At 44.6% G+C, this 18,214-nt stretch overlaps 1 protein-coding gene and 1 non-coding gene across 3 annotated transcripts in view; one reads left to right on the top strand and one right to left on the bottom strand.

The window, feature by feature from the left end:
• Window positions 1-18,214, bottom strand: part of RRAGD (Ras related GTP binding D) — a 38,564-nt gene extending 20,350 nt beyond the window's left edge. The window contains exons 1-2 of one of the 2 annotated variants that reach the window (XM_067702582.1): window positions 17,817-18,214; window positions 3,969-4,264 (exon numbers count right to left, since the gene is read on the bottom strand). In XM_067702582.1, the coding sequence (XP_067558683.1) occupies window positions 3,969-4,264; window positions 17,817-17,952 (432 nt within the window). In that variant the 5' untranslated portion in view covers window positions 17,953-18,214. Of the gene's footprint in view, window positions 1-3,968; window positions 4,265-17,716; window positions 17,737-17,816 lie in introns of those variants that run through there. The other variant, XM_067702583.1, reaches the window with a different exon arrangement.
• On the top strand, window positions 13,029-13,100 carry TRNAD-GUC (transfer RNA aspartic acid (anticodon GUC)). The gene has a single exon. It is a non-coding gene; the product is annotated as a tRNA-Asp (tRNA).

Raw genomic sequence — 18,214 nt, 5'->3', positions numbered from 1 at the left:
ACTTGACTAGATAATGTGTAAGAGCCCCTGATGCTGCAGACTCTCAACAACACCCAGCGTTGTCAGGTCTCTTCATTATTGCCAACTTGAAGGGTGTGAATAGGTCTTGTTTTTCCAGCAAAAAAAGGAAAGGGGGGAATCGCCTGGTGGTCCAGTGGTTAGGACCCTGGGGGCGCTTTCACTGCCATGGGCCCGGGTTCAATCCCTGGGGGGAACTAAGATCCTGAAGAAAGGGATCTTCAGGACAGAATTTAAAGGACTTTTCACCGCCCCCTGCCAATTCTGACTCCAAACCTGGACAAATACAGAAAAGTCAATAAAACAGGGGATGTTTTTAGGCATTCTTGTATTCCCCAAATTAAATTAATAAAAATGTATCCCTAGTTTTTAGATAAATCAAAATATTAAAGATACTAATAGGAAACTATGAAGAGAGACAAAGGTCAAGCGGAGTCCTCATCCTTTGTACTCTAAAGAGTTGTTTAAAATGAAAAACAAATATTGGACACTGGGATAGCAGATTAAGCATTTTGGAAAAATTCCAGATAAATAATTTGTAGCACTTTTTTAATACCTTACAATATCTCAAATAAAAACTAAAGTCCACATACTGTACAATTCCACATACAGAAACTCTAGAAAAGGCGAACTAGTCTACAGAGAAAGGAAGCACATCTCATCAGCAGTTGCCTGGGGCTGGGGTCTTGGGGGCCATCTGAGAAAGGACACAAAGAAGATTTCAGGGTGGGGGAAACATTCTGTATCTTGATTGTGAGGTGGTTAGAGGTGTATCTGTCAAACTTGTTGAACTGTGTATTTAAAATGAGTGCAATGTATTGCATGTAAATTACACTTCAAAAAATGTTATTCCTTATGTCTTTAACAGAAGAGAGGAGTTCAGGGCACATGTCTGTGAGAACACTAGCCAAAGTCAAGAGTGTTATCACAGTCTCAAAAGATTAGAAATCACTCCTCTAACCTCCCTGCCAAGCATATAAAATAGTCTGATTACCAACAAACTGAGGAAGTGGTACAGATCTATAAGGGCTAAAAATGACATGAAAAGAAACAAAAGACTTGATTTATTAGAGCAGAGGGATTGTGAATGATTTTTCTTCTACTGTGTTTGTTATTATCTTCTACAACCAATTTAAACAAGGAAAAATACGCTGCCTGATTTCTATTCCAAAATTAGATCTAGGAATTAGAGGCAGGTCACAATCACCAACGTGGGTCAAGCCGACACTCTAGTTTGGATCCCAGGCACATGTGAAATGGCTCCCGGGGGCCGAGGGTGGCCCTGGAGATGAGGTCCTTTCTGTGGGCCGTGCCAGGGGGCTGGCAGTGTCACACGGGGAGCTCACGGGAAATTACTCTTGATGCTTTCATTTTCTTTTATTTTACAACATTCTGTGAGGACACACTTTCTCCTTGGTGATATATTTATCTGGCAATTCCGTGGTTGTGAGGAATTCGCAAGCAAAAAATAAAAAAGTGTGAGGTGTCAGACGAACATAGCACTGCTTAGAAATGAAGGTAGTGACATTCAAGAGTTGCCGAGACACTTCCCTCAAGTTTGGTTTTGTTTAGTGCTTGCAGTCGCATCAAGTAAAGATTCCCCAAATGTGATTGTTATCAGCTGCTTCCAGTAGAAAAGCCTATTAGGCAAATTCTGGAAACTGCTTATTTAACGATTCCTTATTTTTAGTAAATGACAACTCTCAACAATGTTTTTTTCTACCTTTTAAAAAGTGTCATTTAAAAAGATGTATTTCTCATTCTTATACCTTTGTCCGCCCTACGGCCAAAACAAGACCCAACAAACCGAGAAACAAACTAAAACAAAGAACACATTTACCAACCACAATCGAAGGTCCACTTTTCATGCTCAGGTAAAATTAAAACCAAATTACAGTTCCAATTTAAAAATAGGCTAAATAAATAAATAAAAAATAAAAATAGGCAAGTGGGAGGGGGAGGGATAAATTAGGAGTTTGGGATTAACATATACACACTACTATGTATAAAATAGATGACCAACGAGGACCTACTGTATAGCACAAGGAACTACACTCAATATTTGGTAATAACCTATAAGGGAAAGGAATCCGAAAAAGAATATAAATATATATATATATAAAAAATATATATATATATATATAACTGAATCACTGTGCTGTACACCTGAAACTAACATGATATTGTAAATCAACTATACTTCAATAAAACAAACCAACCATAAAAAGGGGATCACTCTGAAGCAATAAAGATACCCCAAACAATAAAAAACAAACAGGCAAGTATGCCTATTTTAGCCATATTACAAACACCTGAGATAGAGGTGCACCGGAAGTTCAAATTCCATAAATGTAAATTGCTATGCATGCACAATATCGTACTGAAGGAAGTATTCCTAAGCCATTGTCTTGAAGTGATGAGTCAGGGTTGGAATCTACTTACCCATGGGTAGGGCGACTACAGCTCCACAAGTTCACCATGCAGTCCCTTGAAACTAAAAGGCTGAGTTGAAAATTTCATTTTTATATTAAACAGGCACCTCATTCCATGAATGAATTTATGATACTCTCAGGCATGAGTAGTCTTGTCTGAGAATGGTTTTCTAAGAGTGGGCTCAGAACCATTATTACTAAGGGTCTTCACAGCCCTTCCTCCCTAACACCACTGGGCTCCTGAAGGGCTGGGAGTGCTTGGCCCTACCTGTCTGACTGTAGGTCCACAGTTGCAGGGAAACGTTGAGACCTGAGCTTAGAGTTGGCTTAGGGCATTCCTGCAGGACTTGTTGCCTTTTATTCCCCCACAGCTACAAAAGAGAGCCCTCAGGAGGGCCTTCGGGCTGGGCCACCCATTGGGGACACTTTCTAAGAGTCCCTGCACATGGAGAGTTTGAAGAACGTAAATGTCAATGTCCCAGTCCGGCTACCTGTGCTCTTTGCTAAGACTGACCTGCCGGAGATGCATCTGTGGTCCTGCTGCTCCTCCCCTTAAACCACCAGCTCTGCCCATACTTCACAGGAGAAAGGCCCAGGGTCTTAAAAACCCAGAGTGCCAAAGAGACCATTCAGAAGGCTGGTCTGAATACCAATAAAGTGAGCAATGCCTGGGTGATAATACGGTTCTTCACCAGTCAAGGGGCTCCCAATTCTTTGCTTTCAGCAAAGTTAAAGGAGGACACAATCAGGATGTCTACTGATAAACTATGAAAAAATAATTTTTTTGTGATAGAAAATTGGGTAATTTAGGGGATATAACTTAGAAGGAGTTAAACAATTGAGTGAATGCTAGAACAAAACTCACCCCATATTCACCTTATGTGAACAAGTTTTCTCAGTACTTAACAGCTATACAAACAAAAAAGAATTGATGCCAAATCCTGCCTTAGTCAAGCATAGATACATGAATTAAGTGGAAAAAAAATATATGTATCTCAAATTTTACATTTTGTATTTAGTTACCTATAAAATACATACTAGTCATGCTGCTGTAATTGTGTACTAGTAGTAATTACAATAATGATTCAGAAGAAAAATGTTCACCCTTAGAACTTTATCTTCAAAGGAAATAGTAAACATTTTGAAATGTAGATATATATGTATTTTTGTTATAGAGAACTTGTGATCTTTTATAGATGTCTGCCAAGAGTACCAGAGGGGGGGACATATCGTTGGTGTCACTGACCTGCACGGTGGTCCCTCCTGCCCCCCGTCTGTGAGGTTTCCTCTAGGGTTTGCTGAGAGCACAACATCGCATGTTGGTCAGGGCTGCGTGAAGGGAGCCTTTTCCCCTTTGCAAAGCCTGAGAGCCCCAACTGAGAAATGCTAGTCAGGTAAAAAGTCCTATTCCTGACTCTAAAAACCAAACCAAAGTGATTGCAAAGGAACTTGTTTGCAAGAAGGGGCTGCCTGGGGCAGGGGGCTACAGTCCCACCGTACCCCGAGACTGAGCCTTACCTGGGAGTCTATGACAAATATCAGTGCTCCTGTCCCCCGGAAGATCATCTCATAGTCAAAGGTAGGGTCAAAAAAGTCAATCTGCCCTGGGAAGTCCCAAATCTGAAAATTAACAAAGGAGCTGTTGGAAACGTCTTCCCGGCAGATCTTGTTCGTACTTTCCAAGAACAGGGTTTCGTTGGGAGACATTTTATGAAAGACAACTTTCTGGATGGATGACTTGCCACTCCTTCTCAGGCCCATGAGCAGGATCCTCGGCTTCACCTCCGTGCTGAAGGGGTCGCTAAAGTCCAGAACTGGAGAAACCACAAAACAAGAACGAGGGTGAGATGCTGTCACAGCGGTTAATGAGATGAGTTTCACTTCCGCCTCAGATGAGATTTATGATCCACAGACAATGCTACATTTCCAGATACAGAGAGCGCTAACTCCATCACCCTGCTCATGGAGGGGCCAGCTCTTAGAAAGTGCAAAACCCTGAAAAATGCTGCATCACCACCTCTCACACAATTTCAGAGGGCCAGAAAACCTGGGATATTCCCCATCACGTGCAGGGACTCTGGAGTCTGAAGCGCAGAGGTTTCCTGGAGCAGACTATGGGGGGAGAAAATCCAGTCTTAGCATTCCAGAGCAAGGTCCTTCTTTGCCCAGATCATCAGTCTCTGCACTAAAGAGATGTTTGTTTGAGTTACACCTCAAAGAAACAATTTTGGACTTCATCAAAATTTAAAACTTTTGTGCTTCAAAGGACACTTATCAAAAAAGTGAAGACAACCCAAAGAATGGGAGAAAACATTTGCAAATAATATATGTGATAAGGGTCTAGTATCCAGAATACATAAAGAACTCTTACAATTCAACAATAAAAAGATAAGCCAATAAAAAATGTGTAAAGGATTTAAATAGACATTTCTCCAAAGATACACAAATGGCCAATAACCACATGAAAAGATGCTCGACATCATTAGTCCATAAGGAAATGCATATGAAAACCACAATGAGATGCCACTTCATACTCACTAGGATGGCTAAAATAAAAAAGACAGACAATAACAAGTGTCGGTGAGGATGTAGAGAAATGGGAACCCTCTTAAACTGTTGGTGATAATGTAAAATGGTGTGCTTTGAAAAACAGTTTGGCAGGTCCTCAAAAGGTTAAACATTTGAGTCACCACATGACCCAGCAATTCTATTCCTAGGAATAAAGAAATAACATATGTCCAAGCAAAAACCTGTACATGAATGTTCACAGCAGCACAATTCATAACAGCCAAAAAGTAGATAGAGTCCAATGGCCATCAACTGATAAATGGATTAACAAAATGTTGTATATTCATATAACGGAATATTATTCAGCCATTGAAAAGGAATGAAGTACTGATTCATGCCACAACATGGATGAACATCAAAAATGTTATGCTAAATGAAAGAAGACAGACACAAAAGGTCACATATTGTTTGATTCCATTTACATGAAATGTTCACAATAGACAAGTGCATAAAGACAGAAAGTACTTAGTGGCTGCCAGGGGCTAGAGGGAGGGGGAAATTGGAAGTGACTCTTAATGGGTATGTGTTTTCTTTGGGGTGATAAAATGTTCTGGAATTAAGGCTTCATGACTGACCCAAAAAAATAAGTAAAGAAAAATAAAAGACCCAGTATGAAACTTGGAAAAGATCAAGAAAAGAAACCAACATTTTAAGAAAAAAGGCAGAATATAGGAAAATAAATATACATATATTTTTCTACATTTCTTTTTTGTTTCCTTCTGAGCTACACCTCGTTATGTCTTTCTCAGACCCTGGTCCTGATCTAAGCATAATCCAGTACAGACTGGATTTATTTCCCTATTGCAACTAAGAATTTTTCCTGAAGTTCTACAATTATCTAAAACACAGGTTACTACCTGATAGAATCTTAGGAAAGTTCATTTACTATATATAATATTTTGATGTTTCACTTTGCAATAGGTGCAGGGAAATACATAAATTTCAGGTAAAACAGTAAATGAATAAAGAAAAAGTAAGTAGCTGTGCACAGACACTATTCCACTATAAGCAACATTTTACTCCCATCCTACCCACACACACTTTCCCCATTCAACTTAACCCAATTCAACAAATTGCAGATGATATGCCCTAGACAGAGTGATGTGGAATTAAACCACCCAAAAGATCACCAGCTTTCTTCTTCTTCATCAGGGATTATACGCTATACTTGCAGTACTATCATTACAAGTCAATCTTAGCAAAAGCAGGACATGAACTGAAAAAGAAAACAGGACTTCCAGTTGCAAAAATATCAGACTAAGAACATGTCAGTCTCCCCTTCCCATACTGAATCCCTAAGCACAATAGAAAAGGTATGAACAATAAATAAATAGATGAACAAATAAACACGGATAGCTGAGCTTGAGACCAAAGAGAGAACTCAAAATTGACAAATTACTGAGAAATCCCTAAGAAACACAAAGATCAGATGGAAGGGGGAACCTGCAGCCCTTGATTATGAATGGTAGGGTTCTGCTGGAAAAGGTAGAACTGGAAGCTCAAACAGCAAAGGACATGAAAACAACCAACAGGGTTGTTATTTGGAGAATCATAGTGAGAAGAGCCAAGATAAACTCTGCACCTACATACACACTAGACTACACACTAGACTATCCTCCAAGTGTAAGCGCTGAATGTAGGAGTGTAGGTATGAGAGGCAGGGCAGTGTCCTAGAGGCACTGATGCCCAGAAGGAACAGGAAGCACCCACAGTACCCCCTCCAAGCACTCTGACCTTCCTCACTGCAATGTGTGTGGAGTTCAAGAGGTGGAAGCAGCACCACCATCCTCCCTCTAGACATTTCCTCAAATGCCAAATATTTGAGGAAAGACAAGATTATAGAAGAGAATACAGACTCAACAAATGGAAGAATGTATACCTGAAGAAGCAGAGTTATACAGGAGTCAGAGTAAACTTTCAGGTATAATTAAAATACTCAGAGATCAGAGAAAACATGGCATTCATGAAACAAGAATAGACAGTTTCAGAATAAGAGCAGTTATGAAAAAGGGCCTTATGGATCTTAGAAATAAAAACACAACTGTTGGGCGGGGAGGATATATGGATTGAAAAGCAGAATAAACACAGACGATAAAATAAATTTTATCATCAATATGAAAATAAATAAATAAATAAATTTATTTTTTAAAAAAAGGATGCACTCCTGGAAGAAAATACACTCAAATATAGTGGAATGCAACAAGCCATAGAAGACAAATTTTACTGAAACCTATTGAATTGAAATAAGTATTGATTTTAATTTTTTTTTTTTTTGGCTGCATTGGGTCTTCGTTGCTGCACGCAGGCTTTCTCTAGTTGCAGCGAGCAGGGGCTACTCTTCGTTGTGGTGTGTGGACTTCTCATTGCAGTGGCTTCTCTTGTTGTGAAGCACAGGCTCTAGGCATGTGGGCTTCAGCAGTTGTGGCACACGGGCTCAGTAGCTGTGGCTCGCGGGCTCTAGAGCACAGGCTCAGTAGTTGTGGTGCACGGGCTTAGCTGCTCCGCAGCATGCGGAATCTTCCCAGACCAGGGATCGAACCCATGTCCCCTGTATTGGCAGGTGGATTCTTAACCACTGAGCCACCCAGCAAGTCCCTGATTTTAAATTTTTGAATAAAAATCAGAAACTAAAATTCCAGACAATGTAGACATGGGAGATTGGTGAGGGAGAGGTAGGCAAAAGGTAAGTAAGAGAATGCTACGGTCCTTGTTAGAAAAGCCCAGTTATGTATCAATTTTTTTAAATATAAGGATAAGTATCTCAAACTAGTAGAAGATATAAAATAGGGGTACCACATTTAATTATGTACAACTACAAAAATATTTAAGTACATAAAAATGTCTTTATTTCTTCCCAATTTATACTGTTGGATGTGGATGCAGACTGTAACTTCTCTTCAGCAGGGTCTGCAAGTCTCTGTGTGGCATGATCATTGACACTGGTGCCCTGGCGGTTGGATCTCCTCCTCCTGGGAGAGTGGGGAGGTGATGGAGACCACTGTGGAAAGGGGAGGGAGTGTGTATATGTGTTTGCATACATAGAGTGGCCGGGAAGTGAAATACACATACAGCTATAATATATACACACAGCTGGAGGCATGAGCCACCAAATGTAAACAGCTGGGAAATAGTGAGTCAGATCAGCAAGAGTACCATCAACTCTGTAGAGATCCCTTACACCCATGCAGATGTATTTTGTCATATTTAACTAGCATGTACAGAAATATACTGTGCGCCAGGGACCTCGCTAGACATAGACATCTCTACAAACTTTACCCACGCAATGAGGAGGTACAAGTCTGCTTTACACCTGAGGAACTTGGGAGAAGGAACCTGCCCAAGGATGCAGGACAGGTATGTGCTAGAGCCCTTACCCAGGGCCTTAGCCACCAATCGGCTGGCACTGTACTAAAACTGCAACAAAGACAAAAGGAGAGACCAGAAAATATCAGAGTGCCTTCTGCATAAGAAGAGTAAATACTGCTAGTGAAACTCTTTTACATTAACTTATATGTAGGTGGGTGCTGGTTCCCAATATAAACGTATTTTTTATTGTGGACTCACAGCCAAAAATGTTTGTAGGCCACTGCTGTTGAATAGGGGAGGTTTCTTACATCAGAAAAGCCTACTGGCAAAAATCTTCCTTCTAATTCTCTCTCACTCTCTCAAGTATCTCTACTTCTGAAACCCTGTGGGGTTTCTCAGAGGATCTCCTTCCACCGGAGGAGTGGTAGCAAGGAGCTTCCATCAGAAAAGGAAACACCCCAGCCTCCAAACTTCCTGCAGAGGGCTGCCTCATCCCACCCCGCCATGACATTTCCCTGAGTATCACGCGCTTGCTCAAGCTTGATAAGAACCACCTGAGAAAAATGAAAGCGTTAAAGAGGATGAAGGATGAGAGGGGCTTTGAAACGGGCAATAAAAGGGCTAGTACTTTTTTTTAAAGGCAAATCAGAAAGGAACTACAGGAGAATCTGGGACTAGACATGGGACCCCAAAGAGGGCTCTTTAAAAGTGTCCTTGGGGGTTTGGAGGAAGTTGCCAGAGAGAGGTGAAATTTACAAGAGGGCAGTTTGTTCCTGTTTCATAAAGGTTCCCTGAACGTCTGCCAAGTGTTCATTCTGTTCGACAGGGCTGCGCCAGAGGCTGCAGACACAAAGAAAAGCTTCATTCCTTAGCGATTAGGGGGGAAAACAGACAAGAGGAACTGACAACTACAATGCACTGCTATCTAGGTGTTATGGGTTCAGCGAGAAGGTTCCCTGGAGAAATAGCATCTGCGTCTTAAAGGAGAGGAGGCATAAAAGAGATGAATGAGGGAAAGGTCGTGCCAGGAAGAGATGTGGCCTTCCTGGAGTTTAGGGAACATACTTTAAAGACAAGAAAAGCCTGCACACTCTCCAGCGGCTTCCCACAGCATTTTGAATAAAATCCAAATAACTTCTTAGCCCAAAAGGCCCTAAGTGGGCTACCCTCTCATCCCAAGCCTGGTTCATCCTCCCCACCACTTCCCTACCCTGCAGCCACACGGGCCTTCTGCTTCCTCACCTTAGGGCCTCAACTCGCTCCTCCCTCCTCCCTCCTCCCTCCGACTCGCTCCTCCCTCCTCCCTCTGACTCGCTCCTCCCTCTGTCCAGCAAGCTTTCCCCAGGCCTCCCCCGGCTCCTCCTCCCACTCAGCCCGGGGGTAATTTTACCTCCTCTCACCTCAATGGGGTCCCATCACTTTCTAATATCCCTGTGTCTTCTTCATAGTACTTCACTATACAAAATTATCTTTTTACTTTATATTGTTTATCTTGTTTGTTTACTTGTTTATTGTCTCTCACATATACACAGGCAAAATACATTGTAGCGGGCTTCCCTGGCGGCGCAGTGGTTGAGGGTCCGCCTGCCGATGCAGGGGACACGGGGTCGTGCCCTGGACCGGGGAGACCCCACATGCCGCGGAGCGGCTGGGCCCGTGAGCCACGGGCGCTGAGCCTGCGCTCTGCAACGGGAGAGGCCACAACAGTGAGAGGCCCGCGTACCGCAAAAAAAACAAAAACAAAATACATTGTAGCATGTGGTGTGAACCCAATAAATATCATTGAATAAGTTAATTTATAGAGAGATAACAGGCCAGCTCATGAATGAGATGCAAGTTTGGATTTTACTCTGCAAGCCATGAGGAAATCACTAAGGATTTTAAGGGGAGACTAACATGATCAGGAAGCTCACTCCAGAAACAGACTTCCTTAGAGGGGGTCAGTGTACAGACACCAATAAGCCACTATGGAATAAAAAGTTTTTTGAGCTAAAGGCACTGGAGTTCCTGAAGTCCCTTATTTGCCTAGAGCAGACCCTCCCAAAAGAACTCAGCTGTCAAAAATGTCCTCCCCAGGAGCAACTCTCATCTTCTCTTCTTGGAGACAGAGAAGTCAGCCCTACACCCAGACACTGTCACCAAACTATCGTTATCTCCCACCTTTTCTCCTATGGGCCCATTTATCTTTCCAGTGATTTGTTTTTCCATAAGTGCCCCTTCCCACATTCCCTTTGAAGTCATTTTTTTCTCCCAGAAGTGCCCTTCTACCCCTCCTCATCCTCTGTTAAAATGGTATATAAGCCCCAAATTCTAACCGCCTCCTTAAGTCGAATTTTTTGTGAACTCTCATGCATTAGTACTTAATTAAACCTACTTTTCCCTTGTTCATGTCATTTGTCTGTTTAATTTGCAGGACTTCAACCCTGAACCTAAGAGTTTTTCCTCCCTGACAATAATTAGGTTGTTCTAGAAACACAAATGAGAAGCATGTGGAAATGGGCAGATGGAATGGATTCATGAGAAGCTCAAATCCACTCAGTAGTACTTGGTGATCCTCTGAACATAGGGGACAAAGGAGAAAGAAACCCCAAGTTCCTGACCTGGAAGATCAAGTAAATAAGGACCTGTTCGTGAAGTTCATAAAGGTAAAAAGGCTGAACACAGATTTGAAGCTGTTGAGTCTGGGGTGCCTGTCGGCCTTGGCTCAGGTGAGGAAAAGATCTGGGGCCTCAGAAGGTAATATGAATACAAAGCGGCAATGCAGTTTGCTGAGGCAGTCCGTGCCCCATTGGTCCTTTTTTCCCCTGATCTTGTTGGCTGAGGGTGAGGGCACACTGGAGAGGTTTTGGCCTTGGCCACCAAGAAATGGCTCAAACCAACCCGCTCCAACCGCTTATCACCAGCCGTTACCATTTACTAAGCACCTGCATAGCACACAGTGTCATCTCTAATCCCCAAATTGATAACATTTATCCTTCACAGATGTGAAAACTGAGGCCTCGGTGTTTACCACGATAAACACGCAATAGATGTTCGCTGGTTGGGATGATTAAATGAAAGTGATTGAGCAGAATGTGAAGCTACATTAGCTGAAGTTTTAAAAAAGAAACTCCACACCTGACTTTGGCCCAGCCCAGCATTTAGGTATCAAGAGGATAAGCTTTATGCCCAGGTGAAGCTTATCCACTGTGGTCAGGGCACCGAACACACCTTACCTATATCTTCCACTGGATCCTGTTCGTACCCAAATTTCCCAGATAGCTCAGTTTTGTAACTAGACCGCCAGGAAGCCCAGGGAAACTCAGTCACCCAAGGAGCAGGATCATGGCGAGGGGTTACTTAACTGAGCCCCTGTCAGCCTTTAACACCTGCAGGCTAATGACTTAACCCAGAAACGGCAGAGCCCTGTCAAAAACGACAGAAGGAAGGAAGGGAGATGGATCCGTGACTTGGGGACAGGGCTGCCTGGGGGCCACACCTGACTGATCTGTGGGCTGGGAATGTGCACAACAAAGAAGGAAACAGAAATCAGGAAAAGGAATTGCAGTTCTGACAGGCTTGGCCCTGGCTTCCTGGGGAGAACAAGGTATTGTATGAAATGCATTTCATCAATTCTGATGTATCAGACAATTGAGAGCTATTATAATTTAGGAAAGTTCTCCAAGAGATGAGACGCCTTTGAACAGATCCCAAACTGGAAAATAAAACAAAGATTTAACAAAAGAATTAGGATAATGTGGTAGCAAATGGAATGGTTGAAAAAGTACTGTGATAGTGCCAGACTGGGGTTCAAATCCCAGCTTGGCCACTTACCAGCTGTGTAAATGCTCACACACGTCCCAGAGCCCATGAGCCTTTATCTCCTCATCTATCAGGCTGTCAGCGTGTACACACACACACACACCCGGCTTCTTTTTTTCTTTTTTTCCCCAGCCCAAGCCTAGGTAACGAGAAGGTCTTTTTTGGAATGTGACCACAGCGAGAGGCTCACTCAGCCTTAAGGGAAAGTTAGAATGTCTTTGCTATTAGTATTCTGTGGGGTCCACAAAGGCTTAAGGTTCTACATACTAACGGTTTTAGGAAGAGGCCCCTGGTTTGGTTCTATTTGCATCATTATCTGTAGCCCTTTACATTTCTGATCAATGGAACTACTTACACATTCAAGAGCCAGGAGTCCAGTAAGAAATTCCAACCCAAGTGGCAATTAAATATATGAATACTAATACTGTTAATAAGAGAATATGCAAAAATCATGAAGATTCACTGTCCGTTTGATTAACGAACTACTTAGAAAGGAAAATTTAATGCAATCAGAACGTGTATTTTCAAAGGCACAAAGGTTTTTGTGTGTGTGTGTGTGGTACGCGGGCCTCTCACTGTTGTGGCCTCTCCCATTGCGGAGCACAGGCTCCGGACGTGCAGGCTCAGCGGCCATGGCTCATGGGCCCAGCTGCTCCACGGCATGTGGGATCTTCTCAGACCGGGGCACGAACCCACGTCGCCTGCATCGGCAGGCAGACTCTCAACCACTGCGCCACCAGGGAAGCCCGGCACAAAGGTTTTTGAAGATGATTTTTATTTATATGTGAAGACCTAATCTTTTTCTATGAAATCCTCTCACATCACACTGGCAGGTAACTAAAAAACATGATTCTATATGTGAATATTTCCTTTACATAAGCATCCAATAACACTTCTGGGAATTCCCCGGCAGTCCAGTGGTTAGGACCCAGCACTGTCACTGCTGTGGCCCAGGTTCAATCCCTGGTCTGGGAACTAAGATCCCATAAGACGTGTGGCACAGCCAAAAAAAACAAAAAACAAAAAAACACATTTCTAATGTGTTCTGATTTGTTTCTGCAAGAAGGGAAAAGTGTTCTTGTGAGCTTTTTTTTTTTTCCTCCAAACGATCACTCTGAGTGTGATCAAGGTTGGTTCTATGTCGCCCTCGATTTTACACACTGAGAAACAGAGCTGGAGTCTTCCCCAGAGATCCTCAAGAGGAGAAAGTTCACCAGCTCTCCGGGCGCGTTAGGCCAGGAGTGAAAAACCCATCTGTCTTGCACGTTACAGCAGAACCAGGGAAAGCCACTGTCGCAGGACAGCTTTAAAGCCCTCTTTAAAAGAGAATTGAAAAGTTGCCTTTAAAAAAAGGTAAGGAATACAAGAATAAAGGAAGTAGAGAAGTGAGAAAAATGAGCAGGACAGAAGTGATTGTGATAGGAAGTAAAATCATACCACCAACAGTGATGCGAGCTGGGGGGACTGAACAAAGCAGGTGAACTCTCAGGCACAGCACCTTATCCAGAACTCCAGAACTTGCTGATTCTGCCTCTTTGTTCCATTAGACTACCCCAGGTCTGTTCTAATATTAAAATGGGAGATATTTCTTATAAAAGTAGAGAATCAAGATTCTATGATACCAGGAATCACTGAAACATGTTCACACACATCTGATATAAAAATATGCTCTCTAACCATATGTATCTGAATAAGCTTTGGGCCTCAGGCGTGACCTTGGTCACATCATTTTTAACTATTCTGTGTTTCCATCTATTCCAACACATATATCTCTGTATTTTCAGGACCAGAAGGAAACCCAAGAGATTGGCTATAGCCAGGGTTGCAGTCAACCCAACTCTTTTTGGACAAGGCACAGTTACAAGGGAAGGGGCTTACATTTCCATGTACTTGACCCTCTCCTAAACCTTGCTCAGTTCTAGCCCATGTTGTGGCTGCAGGAAAGTCCCCTGGCATCTCTGAGCCACAGATTCGATATCAGAAGAACAATTCTCTCTACTTACCCTCAAGAAACAATGAGAAGGTAACTTCACTAATAATTTAAAAAATTATTTTAAGAAAAAAAAGCTGACACTAATGATGAGAAATGAATCACCAGATTCACTGCCTTTACAGCCACCAGGGAAGGATCACCTGCTGACCCTGGATTTTCTGTGCCTCCAGGGACCACCTAACTGTCACTTCCTCAGACCCTGAGAGAGTGCACAGGCTGCTACGAAAACAAGACCGCACTTAGCTGGACCGTGGCAGAGCAGCTGTCTTAGCCAAATTTCCCTTAAAAACTGGCAGGGAGTCGGGGCGGGGGGGGGGGCTTCCCTGGTGGCGCAGTGCTTAAGCATCTGCCTGCCAATGCAGGGGACACGGGTTTGAGCCCTGGTCCAGGAAGATCCCACATGCCGCGGAGCAACTAAGCCCGTGCGCCACAACTACAGAGTCTGCTCTCTGGAGCCCACGTGCCACAACTACTGAAGCCCGCGCACCTAGAGCTCGTGCTCCGCAACAGGAGAAGCCACCACAATGCGAAGCCCGTGCACCACAAGGAAGAGTAGCCCCCGCTCGCGGCAACTAGAGAAAGTCCGCGTGCAGCAACAAAGACCCAATGCAGCCCAAAATTAATTAATTAATTAAAAAAAAAACTTTTAAAAAATTGGGAGGGACTTCAGGAAAAAATAATTTCACTTTCTGACTAAATATGATCTTTTAATTGGTTTCCTTGTTATTACAGTTTTTAAAGAACTGTAATTTAATAAAGACTTAAAAGTCCATGTGTCTAAAAATAATATTTTCGGTGCAATTGTTTTTAATGGTTTAATTATTGTCTCCTCTCTCTGGAGTTTTATCTGGAGCATGGGGGTTGAAGATGAGATTCATCCTATCTCTGATTAACGACCCTGAAAGGGGGGGTTGAGAAGTGCCCAAACCTGTCCTTAACAGAACTAAAGTGCTCAAGAACACGCCTGCTATTCATGAATAAAATTTGCAACGTAAGCCAAAAAAGTGCAGTTTAAGGCTCACCTTAGCTGCACTACATTTTCAACCTTAACACAATGTGGTAAAAGGTACAAGGCACTCGGTTTAAAAATAAGATCAGAGGTTCCTTGTAAGACTACGGGAAGTAAAAATCACACTACCCACCTTCAATTGCAGTCTTTTGCACAGCAATGCTGGTCAGGCCTGCATCCCACCCACCAGGGTAGATTTCTGAACCTCATGGGAAAAGCCCCAGGTCTCCGAGAAGCTCAGGCACTAAACCAAGTCCATTAGGATGGTTTGGAATTCATTAGAGAAATGCTTTGCTCATGGTTCAAAGTGCACCATATACATCTCTTCTCAGAGGAAATAAGTCCTCCCCACCCGCTACTTTCCACATCTTGAGTTTGAGAGTAAGTAAATGTAAAATTTACCCCAAATAACACAGGGTTATAAGGCAACACGTGCCCGGGGCCCATCAGAAATCGGGATGACCATTTGGCGGCACCTTGCTGTCTCAGGAACACAAGAAGTCACAACTCCCAGCCTCCACCCCCATCCTGACTCCCCAGGACCATATCAGCTGGCATGACAGGTGTCAGGGACAGTCCTTGCTAGAACTGCTGACTGAGGGGCCTATCTGCTACTCGAGAAAGTGAATGTTCTGATAGAGATTCTACATTCAGGCCTAAACCCCAAAATCAAAGCCAGCAACACATGGAAAGAAAAGCAGCCCAAGATAATGGAGGAAATCTTCAGAGAATAGACGGTATCCACAGCAGGCCCAGGTGGAGAAAGGCCAGGCTTCAGTAATGTTTGCTCTTCTTACCACACAAATATACTCAGGGCTTTTATACCAAGATTTCAGTTTGATACCAAGAACTCACGAGGGAGGATTTTATTACTAAAGTAATCATAAGCATCAGTTACAGGCGGGTTTGCCCTGGGTTAGGAGCACTGGGGAGCATCCTACACCCAGATCTGGGGAAGCCCTTTGTTCAGGAAATCCCCGCCCCTCAGCCAAAGCGTTAATTTCACTTCAAGGCCCCAAATCAAAATTTTAAAGTGCCCCCTTAAAGAACTTCAGAATAAACAAACAGGTCCCGTGCTTTTCCTGGAACCCAGTCTCTGGCCCCCAGGACAATATCAAATTACAGGGTTTTTCTTCCCATATACGGTCTCTTATTTCTTTTCCTTTTTTTCAAAGAGGATCACAATTGCACCCTGTTGTGTGTCTTCGGTTTCAAATACCTTGCAAATACATCCCCATTCTGAATCTCTCCGGAGCCTCCGAAGAATCTGGGAGGGGCTAACAAACGCAATTTGAATAATAATGAAGCGACTGAACAATTTAACCACCAAAGGTAGCCCTAGAGACTCCAACAAAAGGGTTGAAAGCCTTCATCTACAAAAATGTGGCCACCTGCTCGACTGTGGGACCAGTTATGGGGAGTGCGGAAAAGAGAGGCGCACAGGTGCACACACGAGTTTAAGCAAATAAGGAATTAGTACAAATGCTCCCTGGGGACCAGACACTATGAAAAAGGGCGACTTGGAAAGCTCCTTTCTCATCTATCAGGCTCAAGGTTTAGTTAACAACCTTCCCCTTCAGATTAATTGAAAGTAGCACTCACCATACGTAAAATAATGAAAACTCACCCCCTCCCCGAGAAAGGCTTTGTTTGTATGGAGAATTTAAAACAAGTCCAGTGAATTTTCAATAAAAGTTCTTCAAAATCAACAGTCACGAAAGTACTTTTTATCCCTCATGCAATTTCTGCCAAGTGAACATTTTAAAAGTTAGTTCCTTCTTCAGGATGCTGACAGTTCCACCTAGATGTTATGTTTACCAGCGTCACTCTACTTGACCTTTCCAAAAGACCTTACGATAAAGGACTTTTTCCTCGATTTGGAGGGAAACAAAAAAGATGAACCTTTCTGGAATCCTAAAAAGCTCTCAACTCCCTTAGTCCTTAAGAATTAAACGCAGCAAGCCCCCGCTGGCTGAACAATTGCTAAATCCTGCTTCTTGAACAGGAAACAGAGTTTGCTTCTGAGTGCCTCCGTATTCCCCCGCCCCGCGCTCACTCCAGGGCAGGCGCTGCCATGCCCAGGTGGTGACGCTGAGCAGAGATAAGGTGTCCTAACAACCTTATTTGCCTGGATCTCTGGATACCCGCGGCCACACGGCGACTCCTTTATCACCTGGGTGCATCCCTCCGCCGACCTGGGCGGCCCCGGGACCCCTCCCGCGGCGACACGGGGCAAGACTGACACCCGCAGCTGCCGACGACCCTGCCAGTCACGCTGCCGCCGGCTGCCTTTTTTAGCCACGACATCTGACCCCGGCTCCGACAGCAGCAAGCAGGGAGAGATCCCAGGGCACGCCGGGCGGTCCCCTCCCCTCCCAAACCCCCGGACCCTGCGGAGAGCTCGGGGTGAGGCGTGGGGGAGGTACTGGCCCTGGAACTGGCAGAGAGCGCGCGTTCCTCCTGCCCAGACGCTTCCTCTCCACCGATCCCGGCCCCCGCTCCGCTGCCTGCACCCGGGCTCCCCCATTTTGCATCTCGCCGCGGCTCCTCTGGCGCCCCTCCCCACTCCCACCCCCCAACTCCGCTTGCCTGGATCCCCTCCAAGTCAGCTGCCCGCGCGCCGGGCCCGGCCGGGGTGCGGGCCGAGGACGCTCGGGGCGCGGGGCCGAGCGGGGGAGCCGGTGCTCACCTCCCTCCTCCGTCCCGCTGTCCGGCTCGGCGTCCGAGGAGTCGGGCCCGTCCCCGTAGCCCGCTAGCCCCACCAGCTCATCCTCCTCGTCGTCGTCCTCCTCCTCCGGCTGAGGCTTCCCCAGCACCTGGCTCATCGCGCCCACGGCCGGCCGTCCCCGGGGCGACGGGGGTCTCTGGTGGGGGGCGCCAAACCTCCCGGCCTGCCGCTCGCAACCTATTTCTGAATTGGGGTTTTGTCCCGAGGTTCGCGGGCTGAGGCGGGGGCCGCGCGTCCCTCGCAGCGGTCGGCGTCCAGGTCTGGGTCCCGCCGTTCGCAGCGCGCCCGGAGCCCCCACTGCCCCGCCCGCCAGCCGGCGGAGGAGTCAGCCAGAGCGCGGCAGTTCCTCCCCAGAGGAG

This window comes from Pseudorca crassidens, chromosome 13, assembly GCF_039906515.1.
Source record: "Pseudorca crassidens isolate mPseCra1 chromosome 13, mPseCra1.hap1, whole genome shotgun sequence".
Taxonomy (NCBI): Eukaryota; Metazoa; Chordata; class Mammalia; order Artiodactyla; family Delphinidae; genus Pseudorca; species Pseudorca crassidens.
This window is presented reverse-complemented; position numbering and strand designations above follow the sequence as displayed.